The sequence below is a fragment of the Diadema setosum genome, chromosome 17 (assembly GCF_964275005.1).
Source record: "Diadema setosum chromosome 17, eeDiaSeto1, whole genome shotgun sequence".
Taxonomy (NCBI): Eukaryota; Metazoa; Echinodermata; class Echinoidea; order Diadematoida; family Diadematidae; genus Diadema; species Diadema setosum.
The window spans coordinates 13,550,068-13,574,655 of NC_092701.1; the positions used below are offsets into that span (position 1 = coordinate 13,550,068).

The 24,588-nt window shown below is 38.0% G+C and overlaps 2 protein-coding genes across 3 annotated transcripts; one reads left to right on the forward strand and one right to left on the reverse strand.

Moving 5' to 3' along the window:
* Nucleotides 1-774: 774 nt before the first annotated feature.
* On the reverse strand, nt 775-3,230 carry LOC140241028 (ribosome-recycling factor, mitochondrial-like). The gene is made up of 4 exons (XM_072320797.1): nt 3,051-3,230; nt 2,380-2,526; nt 1,343-1,467; nt 775-870 (listed from the first exon to the last, which is right to left on the reverse strand). Exons 1-4 carry the CDS (start codon nt 3,172-3,174, stop codon nt 775-777), a joined length of 492 nt encoding a protein of 163 aa, XP_072176898.1. The 5' UTR covers nt 3,175-3,230.
* Nucleotides 3,231-11,586: 8,356 nt separating this feature from the next.
* LOC140240797 (eukaryotic translation initiation factor 3 subunit G-like) lies at nt 11,587-23,591 on the forward strand. Of its 2 annotated transcripts, none has more exons than XM_072320571.1 (10): nt 11,587-11,671; nt 15,344-15,390; nt 16,587-16,675; nt 17,194-17,253; nt 17,758-17,865; nt 18,289-18,475; nt 19,302-19,427; nt 19,885-20,018; nt 21,364-21,470; nt 22,871-23,591. In XM_072320571.1, exons 1-10 carry the CDS (start codon nt 11,655-11,657, stop codon nt 22,890-22,892), a joined length of 897 nt encoding a protein of 298 aa, XP_072176672.1. In that variant the 5' UTR covers nt 11,587-11,654; the 3' UTR covers nt 22,893-23,591. The 2 variants fall into 2 exon arrangements, with proteins under 2 accessions (XP_072176672.1, XP_072176674.1); XM_072320573.1 differs by having other exon boundaries at nt 19,305-19,427.
* Nucleotides 23,592-24,588: the final 997 nt, after the last annotated feature.

Below are 24,588 nucleotides of genomic sequence, written 5' to 3' on the forward strand. Positions count from 1 at the left end.
AATTTACGATCCATGTGATCGCTTTGAATTTTGATTTTAGATCATTTTTTTTTGTCACCTCAAACTCATCTGACAAACAAAATAAAGATGAGTAATAAATAATGAATAGTAAATGACAGTGATTTATTACACAATAAAATCTTATTCGACTTAGGACAGTGAATTCAATGGTTTTTCCGTGAAAGTGTTCTTGGAATTTCATCGACTTAGGCGAGTATTCGACTTAAAAAATTCGACTTGTGAGTGAATTTAATACACGTACGTCAATGGGAAAAATCGGGACTTTTTAAAATCATCGACTTACGCGATTATTCGACATATGCGACGTCGACTTAGGCGAGTTTAACTGTATATATTTTTTTATTCACTGTTTCATATTCTGACAAATATAAAATGCTCAATTGCATATGCAAGATAGAGAAATTAAAAAGCTTAAATTCCAAAAGTCATTCTTTTCATGACAATCATATTCCACTTTCAATTGAAGTTGTATACATTTGATAAACCATCCACATAATATCCGTTTTGGAGAATTATAGCTACCACTTAAATGCATATCTACTAGAAGCGTATTGCTTCAGGTGTTAGAACAAGGTCATGTGTACTGAGATACCTCACACTAACTTTCACAGGTATAGATCTATACAGGTTTTTCATGCTTGAGTCCACCAAGTTCACTTTAACTCACTCATACAATACAGTATCAATTGGCGTATATAGCTAAAGCTTGCTTAAACACGCTCATACAAGACTGAGTGCATTATCTTATCTGACTCACTTTGGGATAGGAACTTGGATAATGCCTCCTTCTACCTTTGGGTTAAGGTTCATACCAGATTCACGGATGGCTTTAGCTGCTGCCTCTGTTGCCTGGGAAAGAGAGGAAGAAAACAATATGGAGATAAATCAAATGATGCTAAAACTACATGTACATCATGAACATCTCATCTACACAATTCATGGATGTACATGTATGTGATACAAGATATATCACATAGATACTGTATCATCATTTCAAATTTAGAAGGCCAAAAATGCTGTTCAGTCAGAGGCGTTAGACCCAGCCTGCTTCTCAGCTGACACCATTGGGTGTAAATGCAAAACTTTCATACATAGTAAAAAGTCTGAGTGACATAAATTGCAACATTTTATGATGAGAAGTAAATGTGCACCAAGCATCATTCATATCATCTATGCTACAGTCCTGTGCTGTCCAAAGGTTGAAGACTCAAAAATTCACTCACAGAGACGTCACTGTGGACAAACACACTAGCTGTGTATGAAAACTGCAGTTATATGAATTGTTTATGTACAGTGACACAACAAATAGTAAACTATATACCTGTGGAAAGCCAGATACATTGAGATTGACTGTTATCAGACTGGCAGACTTGGAAGTAATTTGGCCGAGCTGGTTGAGTGGAAACTTTCCATCTGAGGTTGGAACCATGATGTGGTCCAGTGACCCTAGAAGGAGCAACAAGAAATGAGGCACGGCTATTACAAGTTACACAAATACGAAAATAAAAAAAATAAAATAAATGAAGTGAAAATTAATAACTCTTTGAGTATGATTGAGTTACTAAATACACTATGACATTTTCAGGAGAATAAATATATTGCTAATGTGGCTGCCGATGCTCCTTATTCATCTTATGTCAATTAGCTTATAATTAACCTGTTGAGCACAGGCTGATTTACCTGAAACACGCATTTCCCAGACACTTGCGCGAGTATACACGGGACTCATCCTCAACAGGTTAAAGCTGACAAAATGCATGATAACATGATCTTGAATCATGATAAGAAACTTTAATAATCCTCTGGGACAAATCAAATTGATGGCATTACTTGGTCTAGTGACCTACAGAAGACTGATATGTCTGTTTTACCTTAAATATTCTACTAAATTCAGATCACTAGAACAATTCATTCACTGATCATACATTTCCTAGCATGCCAACTGAAAACAGAATGAGTGAGAGCAAAATTGAAGAATCATAATAGAAATGAAATGTTGATTAATATAATTAAAACTTTATGAAGACTCTTGTGGTGTCTGAGTCATGTTTTGTTTGATGCCGATTTTGATGCTATTTCCTATGAATTTATGAAACAACGCACACAAACACACACACACACACACACACACACGCAAATACCATCAAACCTTTTAATACAAGCTATCGTGTATAATGAGATTTTTACCTAGGATGCAAATTAAACACCTTCCTATGACTGATGCTGGAGCCATACATGTACTTGTTGTATACAACTGAAAATTAGGCTCTTATCAAACAGATGTTTCCAAAGATGAAACAGTGCCTCCAGTCTGTTTCTTTTCATATTATATATAATCACTTTTTTTTTTTCACTTACCCTGAGAAGTTCTGATTGACAGAGATTTTGTGTAGTCTTGTTTCAATGCTTCAATCACTTTTTGCATGTCTCTCTTCAATTCTTCCAGATCAAGAATGCTGTCATCAGCTGACATATCAACATTTACCTTTGGTTTGTGTTTTTTGCCTGCAGAAAGGGGAGATAAATAAGAGGGAGTAGATAGATTTTCAAAAATATTAAATAAAAGAAAAACAGACAAAAATAGTACATGAAAGAAAAAAAAAAAGAAAACAGACAAAAATTGGGGATAGGGAAGGGAGAAATTACAGAAACAGGGCTATGTAAAAAAGCCCTGAAGGTTTACTTATGCCAACACTACAAAATTGTAGTATATATATTTGATTGTAACTCAACTGTATGAAATATAGTAAAATCATACTTTTTTATGGATATGAAAAGCTATGACCTAGGAAAAGTTAAGAGTATGCCAGGGCTTGAACAGTCATTCCCCCATCCCTAACCATTGCCAAAGCCATCAAAGTTACATACTCTGATTACTGACAGGGCTTTGACAGGGCACTGAACTAATAAAAATTTATTGCCTTTAAAAGAAATATTTTTTTTTCACCAAACATACATAAAGATCAAAAGTGCACTTCAAATCAAGCACATAAATGCAGATCTACACCCATGATGTTGCTTATAAATACCTTTTTTAGCATGGTAAGCACATGTCGTGTGTAGAAAACGGGGCACAGACAGACTACAGGGGGAGCGGATTGAATACGAGTTTGCTGCCATTCCATGAAGACAGGGAGCGCTGGACACATTCATCAGAAGTGATCCAGCTGGGAGTGGTAAGTGTACCGACTTCTTACAGTGAACGAATCGCCTTGCAAGGTTGAACAACAACACACGTGGTGGAATCTGAGCTGCCATGTTCATTCTCTGTGTCTGACTTTGCAGATCCTGATATTGAACAAGAAAAATAGGAAACAGGAAGCAATAATTCTTAGCCTTATAATAAGTTATGAAAGCAAGGATTTATGTCTTTATGTGCAATTAGGCCCTATATTTATTTGCATGTGTAAAATCATGAGCATCATTTTACTGATATTGATGTCATATAAATGCCCATTAACTGAACAATCAACTAACAAAAGGTACTTAAAGTTTACTTGCACTTTACTTGCACACACAGGTCCGAGGAAAATCCTCAGCTAACCCCGAGGCACTCCTTGTAGTATAGTCTATAGACTCACAGACACAGTTACTGATCGCATTTGGCGTTCGGGCTGCTGGTCGCAGTCATTCTTCCTCGCCTCGGTCCTCCTCCTTGGCATACAAAATACTCACTCTTGAGTGATACACGCCTTTAAAACCAGAACAACAATAACAAAAACCACAACAACTGATGATACTATAGCTCAGTAGCTGACTTGTCGAGTTGTACCATACCAGCTGCTAGCCCCGGAGACCGCGCCGCCGCCACACTTCGTTCGTGTGGCGGCTGTCGCAGTAACCAGCTGCTAACTTAGAGCTGGCATGCTACACAACAAACACAAATATGGGTGTATGGGACAGTACTATACTACAATTTTCAGACCAGCTAGCTACCACCCATGTACCAAGTCTCGACTACTGACTGTATTTACCGCTAATAAGAATGAAGATCAATGCCTTACCTACTGGTCTGTAACTTGAGAAATTTGATGACTATTAACTGCTACCACATGTATACACAACTTACAAGTAGGCCTACGCTAATTCAACAGGTGCGTCGTGATTTCAAGTTCAGTGCTACAGCGCTAGTGCTCATCACTACACTATCGAGTAGATCGAGGCCAGGTACCAGGTGCGGTGAGTGTGCATTGCCATTACGCAACACAACAACGTGCTGGAGGTGGAGACGGGCGGGAGGGAGGGGGGGGGGGGGGGGGCGATGGGCGCAAGTTGTGCACCAGCCGAATTTACAAATTTGGGCTTACCGTTACAGAGCGAATAAAAGCACCAAATTTTGAGAGGTGATCCCTTAGGACCTACTCATTGATATTAGAGTAGGAGCCCTCTGGAATTTTTCGATTTTTCGGGTGCGAAATGCTGAATTTTGATATTTCTTTATAATAATATATTTAATGCTATTGCGTAAGTATAATAGGTCGCTTAGCGAAATTACCATTACACGGCAGATCAAAGCATCATTTTTTTTCACACGCATTCCTTTATGACTATTAAACAATATAAGAGTAGGAGCCCTATGGTGTTTTTTTTTCTTTAGAAAAACACTTAAAAAGATCAAATTTCCAAATAGCCGACACTTAATTGGCAAAACCCTCACTTCTCATGTCATATGGGTGATACGATGACAATATATTACATTTGTTTTCGTATTTTTGGTTTGCTTTAGAACCTTGGCTTGAACATTGCGTTAGGAGCATTATATTCTTGTGTAATGCAAAGTCTCTGAACTGCTGGGGGAAGGGTAGGGCAAAAGGGGCGGGACCCCCCCCCCCCCCCGTAAAATAATATAAAAAAACACGGTTGTTTGATTGTTCTTTTGCGTGCCTTTTTTTTTTTTCTCGTTTTGCTCCATGCATGGGAAAAAACAAAATATGGCGCACGGATTCCTTGAGGACTAGGAAACAATATTAGACTAACCACACACACACACACACACACACACACACACACACACACAAGATCAAATTTCAAAATGGCCGACACTTATGGCAAACCCCTCACTTCTTATGTGATTTTACTTATAGAATGGTTGATACGATGACAATATTAGTATATACACGTGTATCTTTATTTTTGGTTTGGCTTAAAACCTGAATCTGGACACTGCGGTAGGAGCAATGTTAATGTTCTTGCGTAATGTAAAGTCTCTGAACGGCTGGGGTAGGGGAAGGGCAAGGGGGGGGGGGGGGCGGCCCTCAACTTAAAAAGTGGTGGTTCGCTTGTTCTGTTGCGTACTTTTTTATCGTCTTGCTTTATACACGGCGGATAAAAGCATCAAATTTGGCGCACGGATTCCTCATTAGAGTAAGAGTCCTGCAGTTTTTTCGGGAAAACACACACACACACGCACACACACACACACACACACACACACACACACACACACATGAAATCAAATTCCAAAAGGGCCATCGACGCTTTTCATGCCATGGATGGGTGCGATTAGAACCTTAATTTGGACATTGTGGTAGGAGCATTGTTTACCATTTTGCGTAATAATGAGTGTCTGAACTCCGGGGGGGGGGGGGGGGGTAGGGCAGAAGGGATGGGACCCCGTAAAAAAAAAATGCTGCTTGCTCAGTTGTTCTTTTGAATGTTTCTTGTTTTTTGTTTTTTCGTTTTGCTCTTTCACGGCGGATAAAAAGTTTCAAATTCGGCACACGGATTCCTTGAGATAATGAAACAATATGAGTAGGAGCCCTCTCATCTATGTTTTCCGGCGTCTGGCCTGCCTTGCGAACTTCGGTCAATTGCAGTTGTACTGGCCATTAGTAGGGTGACTTTGAGCTCTGTGATCATGTCCCGAATATTTGTATCTGCGTCGGATGTTGACACTTCATGATGGAGGACATCCTCAAGCCTCTCCTTCTTTCTCACAGAAGAAACATTTTTGAATATAATGCTCTGCACTTAGTGAGCCTTTTCTGATCTTCATTGGGGTGTGAACTCTCTTTTTCTCTGTCTTCTCCAATGTAGAATTATTGAATTTCAAATGGTAAGATTTGTGCCATTGAGCTGAATGTGTAACAAAGCTTTCAACAGTTTCTTCACTCCCAAAGCAGAGTTCAACTGGAACAGCACTAATGGCTCGAAACTGTTCAGCATTGGACATGAATGACTTGTAGGCATCTGTCTTGTCACCACTTGCCCGTGAACTCTTCAAGCGACACTTTAAGGGTTGAGTGGTGTCTTGCTGGCAAAATATCACACAACGATCCCATGCACTTAAATACCATGATGGATCACATTCTTAAAAGCAAAAGTATTGGAATTTAAACCAATTATAGTAAAAACTTTGATATCCATCGCATCATTTCACTTACGGTGGATTGGAGTAATGTTGTCATGCATTTGTCAGAGAAGACATTTCTGGTAAAAATTGATCTCTAAGTATGTACTCGTATAATACTGCCTTGGAATGTTACAGCAAAAAGTACATGTACATGATAAAGGTAATCCTCGGGGGGGGGGGGGAAGACATTATACAGTATAGTTGTAAAGCGACTATGATAGTCAGTTAGTTCCTTTCGTCTAATGAAACATTCTGCAAAATAAACCTCCCTCAGCATGCAAACGCAACTTTAAACATGTTTAACCCAAATATATATTATGGCCAGCACAACTATTATGACAAGACATCGTGTCTATCTTTCTGTCCCTCATTTGGTACAATTATTATCAGTGAAATTCCTGGTAAAAGATAAAGCTCATACCCATAATCTCAGAAGGGAAATTTTCTGGCATACTGATACACATATCAGTGGCACAAGAAGAAAGAAGCAGCAGAAGACTGCACCCCGTTATAGCAAACGTCGTCGGGACCGGCAGCTTTTTTTTCCCTGTTATATCGACAATTCGATTTATTATAAACAGAACAGTAATGTATAGAAAGATAGATGAGAGTTTTGAGACCTGATTTTTACTTAGTTGTTACGAAAATTCTTACCGCGTTCGTCATAACGGGAGTGCACTGTGTCACCAAATAAATCTTACTGCACTTAAAAATTATTTCAGTGTAAAATGATTCTTAACCCTATTCTAACTGGGCTATTTGAGACCAAGTTTTTACTGGGGGGGGGGGGGAGGGGTCAATTTGACCCCCCCTTCAGATCTCGGCCGCCGATCGCGCGATCACCGCAAAATTTTGCCTGAACATAGAGCCGGATGTCAACTACAAGATTACATGGTCATACAATAGAAAAATGTTGATTTCATATTTTTTAATAAATTAATTATGCAAATTAACGCATGAAATCATATTTTCACCTATAACTCCATCAAAAAGACTGAAGGATTATCAAATTTTTGTGTCAGAGTTCCTCAAGACACATCAAACAATTTTCTTGTAAAAAAATAGCGCAATCAAAATCATTTTCTTTTGTTTTTTATTGTTTTGTTAATTTCTTATGTATTTTATTGTTTTTTCGATCTTTTGTTTTCTCTTGTTTTTTGCCAAAATTTGTTGGAGGCACTTTTTCAAGCTTATCTACATTAGAATTGATTTATTTCAATATTTAAAAGTTGAAATAATCTAATTTATATCAATTAAACAAAAAAAAAAAACACAGTTTCCATTGGATTTGCACACGAAATCATGAATTTGAGCGGTTTTTGGGTTGACATGCATATGCAAAACATTGCATAACTTCAGAACGGTGTACCCGGACATCGCAAATTTGGTCTCAAAATATGCGGGAGACTTCAATGAAAAAAGTCATGAAACGACGCGGCAAAATCTTCGCGCGTTGCGGAATCGTGGCGCGAAACGTTGAGGGGGGGGGGTCAATTTGACCCCCCCCCCCCCCAGTTAGAATAGGGTTAAGGTCTCAGAGCATGGGAGTAGCAGGGGTGGATCCAGGAATTCCGTGAGGGGGAGGGGTGCCTGCCCTCCCCCTCCATTTTTTCTTTTTGTATATTTGTTCTAACAAAGAATAGAATATAATATAAAAATTATAATTATTTTGAACTTTACCCCCTCATGGTTAATATCATTTGAAGACATGCCATATCAAGCTGGTCTATCCATGTTTGGAATAGGCCAAAACGAAAACACTAGACTGTGAGTTCACTTGTTGCTAAAAGTAAAACTCAATGATATTTGTTTGTTGGTTGTTGTTCTTTTGTTTTGTTTGTTGTTGTTGTTGTTATTGTTGTTGTCAGGAATGGTTAGTCGCAGTATCATCGAATCTTTTTTGCACAACTTATAGAATATGTGAAAGCAACCATGTATTTGAAAACTATAGGCCTACTTAATCACCCTATATAATCCGATGCCATTAGCTTATATGTAAGTTTCTGTGTAGATCGCATAAAGTTACCTGTAAACAATGGTCGATTTAAAGGACAAGTTCACCTTCATTAACATAAGGATTGAGAGAATGTAGCAATATTAGTAGAACACATCATTGAAAGTTTGAGGAAAATTGGACGATCCGTTCAAAAGTTATGAATTTTTGAAGTTTTTGTGCAGTCACCGCTGGACGAGAAGACTACTGCAGTGTATGATGTCACATGCGTACAACAATATAAGGAAAGAGAATTTCACAAAATTTCAACTTTCGAAAAAAGTGCACATTCCCTTGACTCGTTACTGACATACGAGGGGCGACTGAAAAGTTTTGAGCCTTCAAGAGATGGTAAGAGGCAGAAGTACTTTATTGCTCTATTTTTCTACATAGTCCCCTTGTGAGTCCACACACTTCCTCCAGCGGTGACGTACACATAGTGCCTCTAAGCCGCTGCAGTAGAAGTTCTTTGGTTGGTCCTCCAGGTAGGAGTCAACAGCATCAATGACTTCCTCATCAGTGGTGAAGCGTTGTCCAGCCAAATCTTTTTTGAGGTTCGGAAAGAGGTGGAAGTCCGATGGGGCTAGATCTGGTGCATATACGGTGGGTGCGGAACTAGTTGGAACCCACAGTCATGAATGGTTGCCATTGCAACCGCTGATGAATGCGCTGGAGCATTGTCCGGGTGAAACAAGACACCTTTTGTGATCATTTTGTCCATTTTTTATGAATCACCTGATACAGAAAGTTCAAGAACCTGTAAAATAAGGATAAAAATTGTTATGACCAAGAAATTTGTTGGTAGGATTAAGATATAATGAAGACTTTATGGACCAAATTTGGCCTTCATATCTTAATCCTTTCTATGTTAGGCTCAAAACTTTTCAGTCGCCCCTCTTATGTTATGGGTAATATTATTCCCATTGCCTTTAGAAAGAGGCAAGTCAAGTGCTCTTTTATTATGCGAAAAAAAGTGAAGATATGTTGAATTTTCTTTACATTTTCTTTATACTGCTGTACTCATATGACATCACAAGTAGTCTCCTCATCCAGCGGTTCCAACACAAAAAATTTACAAATTCATAACTGTTGCATCGATTGTCCAATTTTCCTCAAACTTTCACTAGTTTAATGTGTTCTACTAATATTGCTGCATTCTCTCAATCCTTATGTTTATGAAGGTGAACTTGTCCTTTAATGCTAACATATCACATTGTTATATGCTGTGCACACTCAGCTTGTCTTCTCATATCAATATATATATATATATATATATATATATATATATATATATATAGGTAGTGAGTTTCGTTATATTTTTCAAAGGGAGAGACATTATTTTGTCTGCTTATTACCTGCTAAACAGACGTTTGAGTTGCCTGGATGGACAGCCATAAGACATCCAGGCAACTCAAACGTCTGCTTAGCAGGTAATTATTTTATTTAGTTTATTTACGATATATGTTTGATAATTTTTATTGTATGATATGTTATGCTACATATACTCACTACATACTTATTTACAGTTACACATTGTTGAATGTGTTGCAAAGTGCCAAAAAATATTGCCAAGTATGCCATGTAACTATTAACTCATGCTCAACTTATATTTGATATATTGTGTTTATGACTCCAGATTTGTTATTCTCAAAAACATATAATTCGTTTCACAAACAGATATTAAAGCTGAGGAAGACCATGGCAGAAAGCTTCACAACTCTGCCGGTTTCATGCGACATCTTCTGTTATCTACATTGTCTCAACTATATATATATATATATATATATATATATATATATATATATATATATATATATATATATATATATATATACATATATATATATATATATACATATATATATATACATATATATATATATATATATATATATATATATATATATATATATATATATATATATACATATTTGGCAATGAAGCCTAAAATATAAGGAGATATCAGTATTTTTATCATTAAACCATAACTGTAGACGGTTTAGTCTGGAAATATTTCTACTATAACTATTGTTCACATTTTGTGTATTTAACAATACTCGACATCGATTATACGGATCCAAATTTTTACAGTGTTTTTTTTTTTTTCTATCCCTAACTCACAATCATTTAGAAATACAAAGTGTATTTCAAAGCACTAAGGCTGGGTTTTTGTTTCTTCTGCAAATGGTAAATTATGCCTTTAACCAAAATTAAATTTCCAAGTGCTTTGCACATATCAGAGCTTTTTGATACAAAAAGTACCTTTCAGTTGACTTAGCAAGATTTATTCGTCTTATCATGTCCCAATTTTCTGAAAAATTCTGAAAGAGAGAATCGTTCAACCACCATAAGGAACACAAAGAGTTGGGCCCACGCGTATAACGTAACGGTAGGTATATAGCAACTTTCTTTGTTAATCTTTGTTTTTTACATGTGGAATGTCTGTGTATCTTCTCTTTTCATTTTACTCGTTTGTTTTTTCATATACACTGTATTTTCTTTTATATCTTTTGTCTCATTATGTGTAGGCCTAATCTACAAGAATTTTATTCACTGGTTTGTCATAGTGAAACCTGCTGTTATTTACTCTCATACCCCGAGAGGGCTTGAAGAGTCAATAAAAATTCAAATTTAGAATTCAAAATTCAGCTCTCGTGTATCATACACTAAGGTATAACAATGTCTTGCATTTGATTCATCTGTGGTACATTCCTTTTAGGAATTCACCTAGTGAATCTTAAACGGTGAATTCATCTCTTTTATCAGGTTATATTATAAAAAAAAAAAAAAAAAAAAAAAAAATGACCATTCCTATCATCTTAGGCTGTATGAAGATGCCCGGGGCAGATGATAGGCTTAATGACACTTGAAGATGAGGTGCAGATTATGTGATTCGTTATCCACATCGTCGTGGGCAAAGTCTTGTTCATTTGGGGCATTCTCGGCATCAGGTTGATAGCGCATGAAATGTTATCGAATGAAAGAGATAAGAAGTCCTCTGATCCGCCTTGGCCTTCTGCACCAGTGTTTCTCAAAATAACTCGTGTCTGAGTCGACTTGTCTTGAAGGCCGTGAAGGGCCGAGTTAGTCGGTGATTGCCTCATACTACCCCATGCGCACGATGAGGGCGGGATTTTACCTTCATCCACACGTACGTACGTACGTACACACTACATGAAACATATGGTCAAACTGTGAACTAGTACGTGAGGGTACACGAGCCAACAACGGAACGTGAGGACTTTGCCTACTAAATTTGCGAATAGCTGTCCTGTCATAAACATCAAAATGCCTTCTGCAGACACGTGAGTAAAGACTAAAGACTTGAAAACCATATAAGTGAACATATAGAAATGTGAATGATGAGAGAAGTCGAAATTATCTAGAGTCTAGAGGACATGTTAATGTTTGTCAGCACAGGCTTGTAGGCCTTACTGTGGAGTGCGGTGTGTGTGCTGTGTAAATTACAATGCAATTCAATTCATCAGTATGTGTATGCGTGCTGTTGTAGTGCAGTAGATCTATGCATGAGCATGCTGTTCAGCTCAGTGTAGAACCCCAAGACGAGTTGCAGTGTGTCAGCTAGAGCTTGAGAGATGAGTTCATCTACAACTTACCTTGACCGACAAGTATGTCTAAGGCGAAAAACTTCTCATTTATAATAATGACATTCGCTGGGTCAGTTGTTCGCTTCTTTAGACAGACACCTGCACCATTGCATTGATCAATGATACAAATGTTGTAAATGCTAGCCCGACCAGAGCAGAGTCCAGACGCTAGTGTTGATACGCTATGCGCTACGTAGGGTTGGACCTACTACTAATCGACCGCCTAATGTTTATTTGCTTGATAAGAATATTTAACACTGAAATTCACGTAAAAAACTTGACCTACGTGATTGAGAAAATCCAGCTCTATCAAATGCCGTTCCCTTTTCGATTCGAAGTTTCAGTGCAAAAATATCGCCAACGAACTTGCGTGGCCTCGTTTCAGCTCCCTGCGGTAAATCGCGTTTTTAGGATCGACCGCTGATTTTGCATTGACAATGCACGTAAACCGAGTTGTATTGAACACCGTGTTGTACGAAGCTTTTTAGAAGCCTTTTAGAAACTTCCATAGACATTACATTGTGCTGTCATTACGATTCGGTGAAAATATTCATTCGAAATTTTGTCCTTGATTAAAACCATTAATGAACAGTGAATTATCGCGTTTTCCCACACCATCCTAATCTACATTCAAAGCCAATCCATTTTTATGTGCTTTGCGGGCAGAGAAGTGCGTATTAAGTGTTCAGTGCGCGAATTATACGCGGTCGGTTTCAATAAGGGTGGTCGATATGTAGTAGGGCTACCATACGTACAGCGACTGGGCTGTGTATAGTTCATACATACGCCATTGCGACGGTGTAAGCCGTAACTTTTGGCTTAATGCAACTTCGACCCAGTTCCCCCCGCATAAAAATGGTTATTATTTTTTTTTTTTTTTTTCAGTTTGGTTTTCAAACCAATCTGGAAAAAATATATACAGGATTAATCAGTCAACATTTTGACTCACCTCTTCCACTGATTCCTCCTGTTTTCTGGTGTTTCCTCCACTTCTTTGCAGCGCTCCCCAATTCATCGCCGCCTTCGTTTGAAAAATGACCGCACGAACGTCTACGGCAAGCCAAATGCTCCATACAATCACTATATCGGTACACTCACGTTTATTGACTAAAGTACTAGTAAGTTGTTCGAGTGCTAGATTTAACTTCATAATATTGTGAATGAGCAAGAAAATGTTCATTCACAATATTGCGAAGTTAAATTTAGCGCTCTAACAACTTACAAGTACAGTACGTAAGTGTACCGATATGGCGTTTTTAGTGATTGTATGGAGCATTTGGCTTGCCGTAGACGTTCGTGCGGTCATTTTTCAAACGAAGGCGGCGATGAATTGGGGAGCGCTGCAAAGAAGTGGAGGAAACAACCAGAAAACAGGAGGAATCAGTGGAAGAGGTGAGTCAAAATGTTGACTGATTAATCCTGTATTAATGTATTTTTTCCAGATTGGTTTGAAAACCAAACTGGAATACTGGAAAAAATAATAATAACCATTTTGATGCGGGGGGAACTGGGTCGAAGTTGCGTTAAAGCCAAAACGGCTTAAACCGTCGCAATGGCGTATGTATCAATGATGTCTGTCTAAAGAAGCGAAAAACTGACCCAGCAAATGTCATTACTATAAATGAGAAGTTTTTCGCGGAATTAGACATACTTGTCGGTCGACAACTTACCATACTACGACTACCACGCATCGCCTGCTGCATGCACGCACTGGCAGCTGGCTGGGCTCATTGTAACTGCGACCAGCCCAAACTCGAAGCGTTCAACTGTGTGAGAGCGCCCTGGGGGTCTGTCTAGGCTCATTGCATTGTAGCTAAATAGTTAAACAGTTAATGTTGTTAGATCTAATGTTAGAGATCTACGTTGTACTGCACATGTCTGGGCCTGGCTTGGGCGATCCAGAGATCAAGATTACTTTTTAAGGGCCATGCCATCGTGCCGTGGGATATGATCGACCGAAAGTTCGGTCTGTGTATTTTGTTAGTTGTTGGGATATGTTCCACGGAGACTGCGTCTGGCTTCACAGAATCCCCTTAATACTTAAATGAAGGAGAGCCATGTTTATATAAATGTCAAAAAATGATTTAAAAAAAAAAAAAAACTTTTCCACGCTCCGGAGAGACGAATTTTTCTGTTTAATAATACATAGGCCTACTTGGCAATCATGCAGTTACATGCACGTACCGTATGGCCCTTTCGATTGGTACCTCATTCCTAGCTCGACCAGGGCCCCATTTCATCAAAAGTTGATATGATAGCAACTCTTGCTGGAATGACAATTGTCATAGTAACGATTAAGAATCCAGCTTCCTGATTGGCTGTTGCTATTGGAAGTTGTCATTCCACCAAGAGTTGCCATCCTAACATCTTTTATGAAATGGGGCCCTGATGACGTGCGGAGCATGGCCATCACCAGCAACTGGGCTGTGTCCCTGTACGCCAAGGTGATATCCCATGAACCACCATTCTCAGGGTCGGACATCCAGGGATTTTCACTCGGCGAACGCAACTTCCGCTTAGCAACCAATCACGAAGGTGCAAACGAAAGCCAACTTGCCCTATTGCGTGACGTTACATAACTGTAAACCCTGAATCGTTCTTACCTTTTCTGCGCATTTTACATCCTTTTAGACGTGTTTTTAATGAAGAAAAATGTCATAAATACTCGGATGGCCTCCGAGGTGATTCACAGAGGAAGTACAACCAAAAATTGGCCTTAATCGGACTGGATTCATCAAATTGCCAGTACAAGCAGCCAGTTGATTCTGCGCCTGGCTTATCGCAGTCAACCAAGCTTGCCGTCTCGCTGGCTCCATATGCTCGGCTAGGGAGCATATAAAATGACAAATCTGACAAAAGGATGAACAAACAAAAAACCTTACATCATTCAGTTGGACCTTTCCACAGGACTATCGGTCTAGAGAGCATGTAGTAACTTCATTATTGTATTTCTGAGTTTGTAAATATTTCTATTATTGTTCTGTATTGGTTTATATTATTAGATCCTACTCTATTTATCAAGGTCAAGAGGGACATTGAATGGTCGTTATATAGAGATCTAGATGTACAACAGGAGTCTTGGGTCATATTTCACATGTACACTGTATGCTGCAGATCTTTTTTTTAATAATATATTTGCCCAGCACTGGGCAGCTTTTTCAATCCCACTTCATCAGCATTATCAGTAGGGGATGCACAATGATTACTTCTTTTTTCCTCCCTTTATCATTGAGTATCTGACTATTGTGATCATGAAGTACAGTACCTCTGAGGCTTTGTAGTCTTGATTAGCAGAATCCCATTCTTTTTCTGAGTTGTCGCACCCTGCATATGATAATTACATTATATACACTGTATTCTCTCACACAGATCCAAACCAATCAGCTGGGCTGACCAAGTGGAAGATGGAGATATGCGTGAGTTTCTTAATTCACTGCTGTAGAACAATTCATACAGTAACTTTCCACTGATATACACTCAACCAAAAAAGTAAGTTCCCCCATAGCATTTTTGGATATATCTCAAAAAGTATTTTACTGATTTTCATAATTTAAACGGGAATGGATAGGGAATTTTATTACTCGTATCTTGAATGGCACCAGGTATCATTATTGGTGTGAAAAAAAAAATGCATTTTATGTCAAAATGCATGGGAAAAAAGTTGCACTTAAGATTTTATGAAGCATATTGTGTACATTTCCTATGCAAGTCAGCAAATGACCTTTTTTTTAATTGTTATGTAATTATCAGGAATTTCTTCAGGTACAATCTGCTTCGCTATTGAACAGATGTTATGCATACTTTTTAAACAATAAACCTTTTCAATATGAAAATGTTGGTTGAAGCCATGTACTTTTTAATTCCAGTTTGGCTTGATGACATTTATGTGCTTATGGCCATGCAAAATTTTGAAAGAGGGAGAGCTACAGCTTTCCTTGAAGCTGGGATTCCAGTGAGAAAGAAGGTGACCAGGAGACTTGGGGTTTCACCCAATGCTATAAGGAAACTTAGAACGAAGTTTCAGGAAACTGGAGAGGTCAAAGAACTGCCAAGAAGTCACCGACCAAGCTTTTGTGTAAAAGTCAATGCAAATCACTAACAGTGCAACTTTTTTTTTCCCATGCATTTTGACATAGAATGCATTTTTTCACACCAATAATGATATCTGGTGGCAATGATATGCCATTCATCTTATGAGTAATAAAATTCCCTATCCAGTCCCATTTGAATTATGAAAATCGGTAAAATACTTTTTGAGATATATCCGAAAATGCTTGGGGGGAACTTACTTTTTTGGTTGAGTGTATGTATGTTCCACTGATATATATATTTTGTCAATCCAAGTATGCCATCAGAAGCCCCAAGATTCTCATGTCACTGATGCGGGTGAAGTAAAATTTCCTTAAGTATGCACGGGAGAAAGCAAATCACGTGAAAACACCCTTTGTCAAAGTCCTAAGAAAAGAACAAAACAAAGATATAATTTTCTGTCATTTGAATGGTGAGTGCTTCCAGTTTCATGGAGATAACATGCTTATATTTGAGTATATATGCTGTCTTTATTTCATTTTGTTCCTTCTAATTGTGAGATAAAATATATTCTCTTTTACAGGAAGTATCCCTCTTCCTGAGGAGTATATGGAAGGTGACCTGAAGAAAATGATTGAGTACAAACGTGATGATGATGGAAAACTTATCAAGGTACTTACAATGGACCAAATGTAATGTACATCTTTGTGTGTGTGTGTGTTCTCTCTTTCTTTATTGTGTGTGTGTCTGTTCATGTTTTGTGACTACTACAGGTAAGCCACATCATTTAAACAAGAATGTTTGTGATTTGAATTGAAGTGCACATGAAACAGAATGATTGCACCTTGCCTGTGATGCTTATGTACCACCTGTGATTGTGTTATTGCAGTGTATGTGTATTACTGTTGTGCTAGAAGTGAATGAATACATTAAGTGCTCTTGTTTAAGTTTTACAAAGAAATGTGCTGCAGCGTGAGCACCAAAAACTAAACACCAAAAACTTCTTTTCCTGAGAGTGTATCTAGTGCTACTGAATGTAGGAGAAGAATGCAAGCTATGATGTGCCAGTGTACATATCAGTAATGGAGAGTATGTTCATCATGAGGGATTTACCACCCGTTTTCATTATATTATTAGAGGTACTCTTTAAAGCTTACCATATACAATTAATATATACCTTTCTGTTTCAGATCACCAGAACGATAAAGATTGAGAAGAGAAAAGCATCCAAATCAATTGCCCGGAGGAAGGTAAGTAATTCTCTCTTTTTTTTCCCCATCACGTGGTTAAGCTGTATGTACATTTGACTTCTCTCCAAAGAGAACTAAATTTCATCCCAGCATTAGTGTTTTATATGTATACATTTGAATAGCTCAGTAAACTTGTAATTTGGAAGGGCAGGTTGCCATTTGAAATATTAAGTGCACAAAGAAATATGCCTCATGTTTCAAACTTAGTTACTGTTGTTCTCTTCCATATTATATTCCTGTAATGTGTGAACATCACCTTCAAATTGTTGATGGGTGTGCACTTTCTTAAACAGGTGTTTTGTTGTTGCTGTTTTGTCTTCTGAGAATCAGAGGACAATTTTACTAGTGTCCCCATCACTTCCAATGAGAAGTCAAGGATTGCTGTAATGTATCCACGATCAACATCACATTCTTGATGAAATGTGACTTGTATGTAACCCAACTGTATTGATAGTATCAAGTTGTTGATAATGTACAAAATGGTGATTTGATTTGTGACTACAGCAATGGGCCAAGTATGGGCAGTCAGCCAGTGACCCACCTGGTCCAAACCCTGGTACCACAGCCATCGTACAGGATGAAGTGTCCATGACTTTTGTCAGTAACAAGGATGTAAGTGTATTGTTCCTTTCTTATGTCTCTGTAGTCACATTTTTCTATTTCCTTGTGCTGATAATTCATCATTTGTGATCTTTGTGATCATATTGTTGTATACAATCATGACAATATCCTACTGTTTTTGCAATATTTATTGTAAATTTGTATTATTTACACATGATTGTATTCAGACAATTGTTTCCTCAGCAGTCATAGTAGTTGTGTAACACTGAATGTGCTCAGCAGGATAGAAAGGACCCAATACGATAAGTTGATGATGCATCTCACTCAAAAAATGTAAGGTTAAAAAACAAGAATGTTGGATACTTTGTCATTTGCATGCAAGTACTGTAACTAAATTCGTAAGTCATGAAATCTTAGGCTTGCAGCTGTACATTAATATCCCTCTTCCATTTTGAAAAATGTTTTCTTGTAAAGAATGAGAATAGAGACCCAATGGAGGATCAGATGGAGAAGATGAAGATGAAGCGGATTATGGTATGCCGTGTGTGCAAAGGTGACCACTGGACCACCAAGTGTCCGTACAAAGACTCACTGGAGCCGCTGCAGAGGGAGCTTCTCCAGAGCCAAGGGGAGACCACTACCACGCCTGATACTGCAGCAGGTAATAATGGCAACCTTTGCTTGGAAGTGTACCACACTGTTACTTTACCATTTCTACACTCAATTATAAGATCACTGTAATATAGCACTGGCTATTTTTTACTTGACTCCTCTGTTTTTTGTGTGTACTGTAACATGAATTTGCATATATTATTTGTGAGTATTATTCCAAAAGTATAAATCTTGCAACATCCAAATAGATATGAGTGTCATTTCTTAGTGAACTATCTATATACTAGGTAATGACATTACAAGCTAAAAATTGACAACCTGTTGTGAGTGGAAGCTGTATATACATGTTTAAGAAATCTATGAAATATGGCTTGATAACTAACATAGATTGACCGAAAAAAAAAAAAAAATTATGAGAAAAAGTGAAACACTGCAGTCCATGATTGATGATTGTACTCTGTGAACTTGAAATGATGGAAATCCTTTAAGTTACACACACACATTTCAATTTTTAAGATATGGATAAATTTTATTTCTGTGATAGGTATCATTTGAAAGTAATTGCTTATTATTTCTAATTGGTGGTGTGTAGAATGTAGATTTCTCCAGTTTTTCTGTGCCTTTTGTGAAAAGTGACATGTACTAGATTCAGATTCAGATGTAAATTTATTGTCGTGCACAAAATGAGATATAATGGCTTAAAATTTACATTCTGTCAGTTCAGTTGCAACTAAAAGAAAAAAAAAACTGCTTCTGTTAATTGTTTCACATGAAATTGACCCTTCCAATAATATTTTAGTATTAACATTAACATTTTAGACATTCATGATGCTGGCTACGAATAAAATCAAATATCCTTGATTTGTGTTTTCAAGCAGCAGCAGGGGCCAAGCCTGATGCAGCCAAGCCTGGGGTAACAGCCTCAGTGGGCAAATACATCCCTCCAGCAGCCAGGGACGGTGCCAAGAGGAAAGGGGAGACCATGCATTCTAGGCGACAGGGTTGGTTTCACTTCAGCTGTCATAGACTTAGCTATGTGGGGATAGAGGTATTGAGCGATCATGATGGGCATACCCCTATGCTGGGGATATTCAAACTAACATTTGTCATCAATTATCACTTTTCATGATGCCCACCTCACATTGGATACCTTATGATGAAAATGTACCATGAAAACATTCTTCTAATGAAGATATTTCATAGCAATTGACAACAGTTATTCTGCAAAGTCAACCAGTGTATTCATACATGAGTAAACCAAATAAGAAAAGTGTATTTCGTTGTAGAGTACCCTGGAGTAAATGGCTTCACAGTGAGCTTGGTAAGTCATGAACAGTGGGCATGGTCGTATTTGTCCCATACAAATCCAACATAAGTAGTCCAAAAAATGTCATTGTCTGATCCATCATGCTTCAACCGAGGCAAGAGGTTAACCAATGCTCCATTGTGGTATTGCAGATGAGGCGGCCACTATCCGTGTTACCAACCTGTCGGAGGACACGAGAGACTCAGATCTGGAGGACCTCTTCAGACCATTTGGGGCCATCCAAAGGATATACCTAGCCCAGGACAAGGTGACAGGCAACTCCAAGGTGAGATTTGACTTTGATATCAGCCAGAAAATATGTTGGCATGACAACCATACAATACCTATTTTTGTAGAATTGTATTCTGAGTCAAGCAACATTGTTTCTTCTAAAATAAAACAAACACACAGCAAAGAAGAAAATTAGATTAAAAATAGATAAAAGTAGTACAGTTCGACCTCGATTATCCGGCCATGTCAGGACCGGCGCTCATCTGGATAAGTGAATTGGCCGGATATGGGAGACACAATGTTAATGTATATAGCTGCCGTCCAAGCTGCTCTCCCAGTGCACTGGCAGCTTGGCAGGTAGCATACCCCGCAACGGTGGTGTAATCTATGCTAGCCTGCGCAAAATTGTAGTCCCCTCACCACAAAAATAAATTATATCTTTATGTTGAAAAACCTATCATGCACATCTTATGAAATTAGTGAAATAGATCCATGAAAGTCACTGTTTTTTCTCAATTTTTGGATGAAAAAAAAAAGTCCTCCACTGCGTGAACGCGTCCAGATAATAGAGATTTCCGGATAAAAGGAGGCTGGATAATCGAGGTCGAACTGTACTGCCAACTATTCACCCACAAGCGAAAGATTTGTGTTTTTCATGTAGTTATTTGTGGGGAAGGAGAAATAGTAAGTCTATGTATTCTAATTAGAAGAGTGACCAGATATACATAAAAATCTCTTCCTTGAGAAATCCATCTATTAAAGGGTGTGTACAGTTCTGGTCGAGGTGAGGATTTAGCTTTTAACGTTTTGCGAGATATTCAGAAACCACTCTATGAGATGTCAAAGAGCATGTAGTTCTAAGGGGTATCAAAAGTTTATTCGATGTAAATCGGTTTTGAAATGGCTGAGATATCCCAAAACAAGGTGAAACAAAGAGATCCTAATAAAGTTGTGGCATGTCGCCTTTTATTTTTAGCACTTTTTTGGATATCTCAGCCATTTGAAAACCAATTTTCATCAAATAAACGTTGAATGCTTCTTAGAATTACATGCTCTTTCATATTTCGTAAGAGGCTTTTCATTATCTCACTTAGGAATGTTCAAATATGAATCCCCACCTCAACCAGTACTGTACAGTCCCTTTAAGGTACATGGAAAATTGACTGAAGTGTGCGCATATTCTGGACAGTAAAACCAGTGAGAGTTTGTATGCTGAAAGTTCAGCATACCAGGCCAAGGGCCAAACGTCCCTGTCAATTCATATTGGTTGCAGAGTGACCGTGGATGCATTGGTGTAAAATTTGTGTGCTTGGGTGATTATAGCATCTTCATAGATGTGTTCAGGAAAGAGTTTGAGGAAGACTGTCACAGTTTTTGTTGTCTTCTGTTACCTCCTGCAGGGATTTGCCTTCATCAACTTCTACAACAGAGAACATGCTGCCAAGGCCATCAGTCGGGTGTCTGGCTTCGGATACGATCATCTGATTCTGAAGGTGGAGTGGGCCAAGTAAGTTCATCCTTTCCCTTTCTTTCCTCCAGTTGAACAATGGACAAGTGGCATGAGTTTGCTTACCTTCATAATTTTTTCCACTTTCCTTCGCTCAAATATCTGTGCTTTGTTTAATGTCTGCATGAGTTCTATCTTATTTATATAACTACAATCCAGAAATCAAATGATACTGAAAATTTTTCGTCGAGAAACATATTTGTTATAATTTTATCAGCACAGATCTTATGTATTGCATATTATATATTGCATAGAAGATTGATGATATATTTGTTATGGGTTTCGTAGTAAATCAGTCTACTTTCACAAGTTAGTGGCCCATCTATATGTACATTTTCAATGTTTAGCAAGTCTGTGCTATTGCAGAGATGTAAACCTCTGCCTTTCTATCTGATTTTGCTCTCTGTATGAAGGCCAACTTGAACGTGGTGCAGACTTACTCTCTACAAGGGGCACTCGTTTGTTTTTTGTCTGTGTCATTCAATAATGATTTGATTAAATCATGTGTTAATTCTAGGAGGTATTCTGAGAGCAGTGGTACATGTATGCTGATTATTGTAACAGATATGTTTCGATTAGAACAATCCATTTGATTTGTTGTGGCAATGAGGCAAAACATGCTATTTCTGTTACCTGTAATCACATGTAAGATTTTTTATTAACTCTTTATGTGCCACGTTCGCTCGTCCGACTCAGTCGACGACGTGCCAACTTCGCATGTTCAGCTCAAACCCACAAACCCGCCTAAACAGATTGATATACATGTATAGCCAAATGCCGCAGTACAATAAAAGTTTTTCACACGCTTCTGTTCGTCTCACATATAGCTTGCATTTTATGTGGTTATTGACTATCAAGTGGTGTTCCCTAATAGATTTGTGTTAAAATTTTAAGTTTCTGTCACTGTTTTGTGTGCAAAAGTCATGCCTTTACAGTAATGTAGCTACTGGTCATTTCAAAGAAAAAACAATCATCCATTTGTCACACAATTTTCATCAAAGCAAAGTTTGGCATTTTCTCTACAACTTTGCCTACTACATGTCCAGCGTAACAGAAATCTAAAGAAGTTACATAGATTGGAAAACAGAATGTTTTCTTAAAGCATGACTACGTTGGTGTCTCAGAATAATGTGGCACACAGGGGTTCCAACCATGGCACATAAAGAGTTAAAAAGAAGCAAATTTCTAGTTGTACATTGTTGTTTGAGCCACAGAAGATTTAGATTAGTAACTTTGCCTCTTCATATTTTAACTTGATAATGTAATATAGGCTGATAAAGGACTTAGGCAACTGTGTAATAGTAACAATAAGGATAATAACAATTTTTTGTAATGAAGCACTTGTAAAGTGTAAATGTTTACCTTCTTTTTCATTTCTGTATCTTTGTCTTTTCAAACAGGCCTTCAGGTCACCAGCACTAGGAGCTCCTTCAAATATCAACCAGCGATTACCAAGATTAGATTTGATTATTCCCTTTAAATATAGAATTGTTTAACATCCGTGTAACAATACTGTGACTTCATTTTCTGGAATTTCACTCCTGCACCCTAGACATTATAATAGCATCATGGCATGAACTGGCATTCAACTATCTGAGAAATTATACAAGTGTCTACATGTAATACATGACCTGTACGTTGAACTGCACTTACTGACATTAACACAAATGGTGCTACTGAGTTATGGGCATGTGTTTACAACTAGTTTGCTATTACAAAGCTAAGCATATAAGGGCAGTGCCATTGTTGCCATGAGATATGGAGTTGGCATGACTACTACAAAGCTGAGAACTTTCATGAAGCTACCACAAACTTGATCGTACATATATATAGGTATACTTGTATGGTGTGCTGACAACATTCGCACAGCATTTTAAGTATGCCATACGTGTAGCTTCAGTGGCTTCCTTCCCCAGCTGATAATTATATCAATGGAACCAGTTCATTTGTTAGAATAAAAACCAACAACAACCAACCAACAAGACCATTTATTTATATCTATCTGTCCTTAACGACCATGAGACTTGTGAACTAATTGAAATTCTTTGTAAAACTTTATCCACAGCAGAAACCAAACTGTATATCTGTGATCATCTAACCCTAATCCCACCAGGTTTTTTGAGGGACCACGGGGGAGGGGGGGGGGGGGGGGGGCTTTTTGGGCCCCCCCCCCACTTCAGATCTCGCTCGTGGATCCTCGTGAAAATTTGCACAAAGGTAGAGGCCAATGTAATCTACAAGACTGTATAGTTAGATTTTTCAAATTTTAATTTATGCTAATTTATGCAAAAATAATTTTTTTGCCTATAAATCAAAAAATGGGAATAGGGTTAAAGAACTTCCACAGCATGGCAAAAGTTATGTGCATGTTCCAAGCATGGAACACATGTTTTTATCAATTTCATGAATTGAAGGAGACATAACGTGCGTTCTGATAGCAGTGTGTCAGTGTTGATTCATGTAAGGATTGTGAGATATATTGCACATCAAGTGACCCAAGTTTATAAGCTGTCTCTGTGAAGACATGACTACTAAGTCCTTGTGGTGATGAAAGGCAGGAATGAACTGATGGTACTGTAAAAGTGAAAATTTTCTTGGTGTTGAAATTTTTGCGCATTTCGCGCAACGAGAAACTAGCGCGAAAATAAAAGCATGTGAATATTTTTGCTTGCCATATGTTCCCGGACTTACTGTCTTGATTCCGCACAATTAAAAACATGCAAAACTCTTTTTACCAGGCCAAGCGCGAAAAATTAGTCGCGCGAAAATATCCACTTTTACAGTATTACATTACAGACTGGAGACAATGTTATCAAAAGAAAGAACAAAAAGGAAGATAAATATCAGAAGCAGGTATTACATGTATTTAGTTAGAACTTTTGCAGACGTGTGTATGGTATCATATTTCCAATTAAATCATGGTAATAGAGCATTGCAGATTTTGAGTGCACAGCACCTCTATGCAAACAGTGTTTCTATGGATAGGCTGGTTATTGACCGAAAGATCAGTCTGTATTTATTTGTGAGGATATGTTCCACTGAGACCATGAGATCCCCCTGCTAGATGACTATGGGTGGCTTCCGTCTGTTTAGGAGGATACATGTAACTGGTAAAGTA